The sequence below is a fragment of a genome, unplaced genomic scaffold (assembly GCF_019419815.1).
Source record: "Pyrus x bretschneideri cultivar Hongxiangsu unplaced genomic scaffold, Pyrus_bretschneideri_v1 Contig55, whole genome shotgun sequence".
In the NCBI taxonomy this organism is placed as follows: Eukaryota; Viridiplantae; Streptophyta; class Magnoliopsida; order Rosales; family Rosaceae; genus Pyrus; species Pyrus x bretschneideri.
The window spans coordinates 1,482,003-1,487,585 of NW_025999793.1; the positions used below are offsets into that span (position 1 = coordinate 1,482,003).

Here is a 5,583-nt window from a genome sequence, read left to right on the forward strand (position 1 = left end):
TGAGCATTTGCATTTCATTCTGAGGTTCCGACATGGCATATTATGGAGCATGATTGGCATATTTATTGTATACGTACATATGTTTATTTTCTGGGAAGTATACAGGTTTTACGGCGAGGGGTTAGAATGTATTTTACTAAATGGTTTTCAAAGAGCTTTGTTTTGCCCACTCACGCTTTTGTTTTGCGCCCCTCCAGGTTCTAGTTGCTTAGCAGGTTCGGTGGTTTCCCCGGAGGGCTTCCAAGCATTTCTGACAGACACTCACCAATGTAGGGTCACCTTCGGGTGCACGGTTGTCGCATCATTTTAATTTGGACTGCTGTAGACTTATTGCTCTGAACTTAGCGTCTCACTTACGCTAGCACTCATTACTTTTATCGTTTGTATGCTAGTTTTTATTTATTCATACTTTTATATTATTACTTTATTAGCTTCTGCACTGTGCACATGGCTACGTCACTTCCACGTGACGACCAGCACGCCCTGATCTTGGTCGGGGTGTGTCAGATGTAGCTAACTCTGGTGCTACCAAAATTTCAGGGGGATCGAGTCACGAAACTGGTATACCTGCACAAGTTGACCCTATTACTCATCAAGGCTTTGGGCTTGGCTTTAATGCATCGGATTATCACTCAAGGAATTATTCTTCTAATCCCGGGCCAGAAAATATTGGAAGCGGTAACAGGATGGCTATGGAAGAAGAGGTGGTATTCAAGTTGCTATGTCATGTTGATAAGGTTGATAGTCTGATAAGGAAAGGTGGAAGCTCAGAGTACAACACTAGTGAGTATAGGGGGGTCGATTTGGATGCGCTTATGCTTATTTCCAAATTTTCATTGTAGTGGATCAATGTTCGTAGCACTACATTCCAACTCCTTGATAGTTGGCTTAAAGTGGACATGAAAAACTAGCTTTATAAGACATATTATAGGATTGTAACAAGTACTTGCAAAATTTTTACATTGATTTTTTTGTATATGTAGTTGAATATATGATTATTAATATAAAAAAAAAATTGGCATTGAAAATATTATTAAATTAAAAAAAAATTGTATTTGTATCCTTTTATTTTTGTCAACAAAGTAGGATCAACGGAAATGTACAATTCCAACGACTCTTGCCCTCACAAATATGTTTTTGTGCATATTTTCGACAATTCTTAATTGTCAGTAATCGTAATTGTGATGATTGTGTGCTCTTGTAAACAACATTTTACTATTGGAAAATCATTTTTCGACATAATGTTTTGGTCATAAGAAAATCATCGCAAAAAATAAATGTCGTCATTTGGAAAGTATATTCATGGTCATACAAGTATTTGCGACCACATAGACATGTCAAAAATAAAATAATTTTGTCATTTTTAAAAATGGTTGTCATGAAATTGTGATCTAAAATTGATGCATTCCATAGACAATGATATAAGACAATGATATGCTTGGCATGCAACCCATCATCTTTAATTTGACATTTGTTGTCACATATACACACATATATATTCTTTGAATTGTTCTAATATTTGTATCATAATTAAAGTTGTGGTTGTGTGGTTTTGGTGTAGTGAGATATGAGGAGTGAGGAAGGAGCTACATAAACTATAGTGAGCTACATGAAGTAGTGAGATACATGAAGGAGCTATATGAAGGAGTGATGAAGGAGCTACATACACTGTATGTACAAAAGGGAGGATACTTTTATCTGCATGTCTGAGAACTTGTGTTAATATGTTCAAACACATATCTTAGGTTTGTAATGAATGTATTGGCTTTACCACATGGATCTTATATACGTTTGTTTTTATTAATGATAATACAAAATATTCTTTAAACAATGCTCAGTGGAAATTTTACCAAAAAGCATATATTTCTTGCCTCAATTTCCATTGGTTTATTAATCATTTTTTATAATTTAATTACAATATTTATAAAAAAAATTAAATAAGAAATATTTTGTCAAAAAAAATAGAAAAAAAAAAAGGGTTTGCTTGACGAAGAAGTAACATGTGTCGCGCAAAGAATTTTTCTGCGACCTAGGTACTGTTGTCGCACAAAGACCTTTTGCGCAACGCAAGTTACTTCTTTGTCACGCAAACACTTTTGCGCGACGTAGGTGCTGTCGTCATGCAAAGACCTTTTGCGTGACGCAGGTTTTTCTGTCGCACAAAGTCCTTTTACATGACGCAGATTGTCTATTCGTTACGCAAACTCTGCTTTCATTGCCTTTGCGCGATAGTTGGCATGCGACGAAGGTTTCGTTGGACTAATTTTCAGGCAACATTTTTTGACCTTGCGTAACGAAGGTACCTGCGCCGCGCAAACGGTTTTTTGTACTAATGAAGGCTTGCATGTATAAACACTCAGCGTTATTAAGCTTCACGTTATATGTATCATTAAGAATTCCCTTATGTTGCAAGACTTAATAGTATCAATACGATATATATGCTGGTCAAATTTAAAACATCGTTACATTTCAATGAACTTGTAACACTACGTCCACAGGCGCATGCCTAATTGTTTGGAATCACTAGATTAGATTATACTGTTTGTTCATATATTATGATATATATATATATATGTGTGTGTGTGTGTGTGTGTGTGTGTGTGTGTGTGTTCTATAAAAGTGTAAATACGCCTCTTGAAGCTACTCAAAGTAGGGGTGGACACGGGCCGGGCCGGGGATTACATTTTCTAATATAGGAACCGGACCTTACTCGGCCCAGTTGAAACGGGCTGGGTCCAAGGGTCCTTTTTTTTTTGTTTGAATAAGAAAAAGATAAAATTTGCATATATTGCAAACTGCACAGATTTGCACAGATTGCAAAACTACACAGCTTGAATTCCCTCCTTCCCAACCAGATCATAATGCATCCAAAGATGTTTCCCTCCTTTTCAGACAACCATAGCTTCAAAGTAGCACGGTAGCACCATATTTCCAAACTCAATGAATCACAGAGAGCGAGGGAGAGAGAAAACCTATCTCTGAAACTCAAATTCAACAAATTAGCTGATCGAATCGACAATTTGGTTAACCATAAACAAGAACAAAATATGAGATTGCGGCGGCAGCGACAATCTAATATAATCATCAACCAAAATAAAATCTAATTTCAAAAACAGATCAATATAAGAACATCGAAAATTGAATTGTATCATCATCAACCAAATCTACACCGGCCATTGGTGAAACACAAATCGATAATCACCGAATAGACAATTTGGTTAACCATAAACGCATATAATCACCAAATTACGAACTTTTTGAGATGCAATCGAAATATAAATCGACAACTGTGAACGATAAGAACTAAGAAGAATTGGACTACAGTGAATCAGAGACGACAACTGAGATTGGACATTAGAAGAAACAAACTAAAACTCACCAGAGACATGCCTGTTCCAGAAAAACGTTTAGCTCAGACTTTAGATCCGAAATATGCAAAGCCAAAAAAAAACCCAAACTTTATTATCAGTATTACAGTGGGAAAAAATTGGTAGATGCGAAGCGAAGAACCCTAAATGGTGGTAACATATCAATCATCAATCTACAAATGCAATTCAAATTTTAAGAAAACCGTAAATGGTGGCAACAGGATTCAATCATCAATCTACAAATTCTAACTTAAAACCCCTAAAATCCCTACCCCAGATATTCACAATTTCACATTAATAATGGTTGGTAGTGGTATTGGACCATTGGTGGTAGCAGTGTCCTCGACGGTGGTGATGGGATGATGGTGGTCGCGACGGTGCTGTGAGAGTATGAGAGTTGGAGCTCGATGGTGGTGATGGGGTGATGGTGGTCGCGACGGCAGAGGTGGTGTTGTTGTGTTGGTCCCGATGGCGGTGAGCATTGTGAGTAAGAGTTTGAGAGTAAGAGTCGAGGGGAGGGACAAGGAGGGAGTCGAGGGAGGGAGAGTCTGAGAGTCTGAGAGACTGAAGGTGAATTTTGGAACTCAGGAGGCGGAATTGGCTAGGGTTGAAACTAATGGTTAAGATTGGATGAAGAGATGATATCTTAAATCTCGTCTGTCCATTGTAATAACAAACGGGTTGGTCCAGGTACCCCAGGTTCCTATACTTTTGGAACCGGCCCGAACCGAAAACTTCAAAGGCCCACCCCGCCCCACCCCGTTCTGTTTTTACAAAATTAGGAACCGGCCTGTACCCGCCCCTAACCTAGATTACCCACCCCGACCCGCGGTTCCTATACCCGTTTGCCCACCCCTAACTCAAAGGCCAACCATTACTACTCAAAGGCCAAAGCCTACACGATTACTTTCAATTTTCCATCACTAAAACTAAGACAACCCTTATACACATTAAACAATCACAGATGTGCGTGTATGTATTTCATCTTGAAATCATGGCCTTTGAATATGCGATTTGCACATTGATTGCCTAAAAAAGGAGTGAATATTGACAATATATAAGATTTAGTTTTCATTTAATTTCCAAGTCAAAACAAAACATGCATGGTAAAATAAAAGAAATTTTTTCTGATTAAATCTTAGTAAAAGGTCAAAAATCAAAGCAATACAAGAGTGCTTTTATGCTTATACAACCCAATATTTTTTAATAATTTGTGGAAATATTTTCTTCCCCACATTATTTACTCGGCAACTACAAAAAGGAGAACAAAGTTTCAAATGAATAACCTCAGAAGCTTTGTTCTCTCTAAATTACCAGCAGTACAATTATTCTCTGGTGAAGAACTCCCCAACGTCGTCGTTTCTGAGTGTTCAACTGACGGCGTTGCCGCTCTACAATCCCTACGTTTCGTCCTCGACATCAATCCAGTTGCAGATGTCAAGCTAAGATTGAGATCGGGAGATCGGAAATTCTCCACGCAATCATCATTATCATTGACATCAAAATTAGGCCTCTTCCTCTTGGTAGACTGCCGTTGTACTTCTCGAACCTGATGTTCACGAACATAATGGATGTCACGACTATACTCGGGAAGTGGCTCCAACGCGCCACCACGTAACACCGTCTCCATCGCCCCCTGGCACACCTCCCACTTCCCACTCAAAAGAAGCCCCATCGCCCCATTTACCGGATTCATAGTCCGCCCCACCGCCTCAAATAATAACGACTGAAACAAAGCTAAAAGCAACAAAACCTAATCCTCATCAGCGATCTTAGATATCTTTAGAATTTGTTTAATACATATAGGCCGCAATCAGACGTCCACACTGCATACTTAACTATTTTTGCATCATTGATTGATCATCATGCAAAAACAACATATTACAGTGTGGATGTCTCAACCAATATTGTATGCACATACTTTGATTTTGATTTGATAGCGAAAAATGTTATATATACCGGGTCGTTGGGACTCAGAGACGGCGTTGATGAAGGAGAAGAGGCCGGCGCGTCCAAAGAACTTGGCCACAAAAACGGTGGCGTGGGCTTGAGCTTGGGGATCTTCCATCCATTGTAGGCACTGCCTAAGGATGCAGTTATCACTGCAACCCTTTCTTAGAACTCGGCATCCATTGCAACTCATTTTTCACGCATTAATATATTTTAAAAGATCGAACTCTGATGTTGGACGACGACGTCGACGACAACAACAGGA

The 5,583-nt window shown here is 38.7% G+C and overlaps 1 protein-coding gene across 1 annotated transcript; it reads right to left on the bottom strand.

The window, feature by feature from the left end:
- Positions 1-4,603: 4,603 nt before the first annotated feature.
- LOC103928097 (LOB domain-containing protein 38-like) lies at positions 4,604-5,583 on the bottom strand. Its single transcript, XM_009337112.2, has 2 exons — positions 5,328-5,583; positions 4,604-5,105 (listed from the first exon to the last, which is right to left on the bottom strand). Exons 1-2 carry the CDS (start codon positions 5,509-5,511, stop codon positions 4,642-4,644), a joined length of 648 nt encoding a protein of 215 aa, XP_009335387.2. The 5' UTR covers positions 5,512-5,583; the 3' UTR covers positions 4,604-4,641.

Bases quoted from the DNA above. Each gene is read 5' to 3' on its own strand.
- LOC103928097 (XM_009337112.2), bottom strand. From the start codon at position 5,511: ATGAGTTGCAATGGATGCCGAGTTCTAAGAAAGGGTTGCAGTGATAAC. The intron at 5,106-5,327 runs GTATATATAACA...TGTTGCTTTTAG, and splicing joins CTCTGAGTCCCAACGACCCG to CTTTGTTTCAGTCGTTATTA.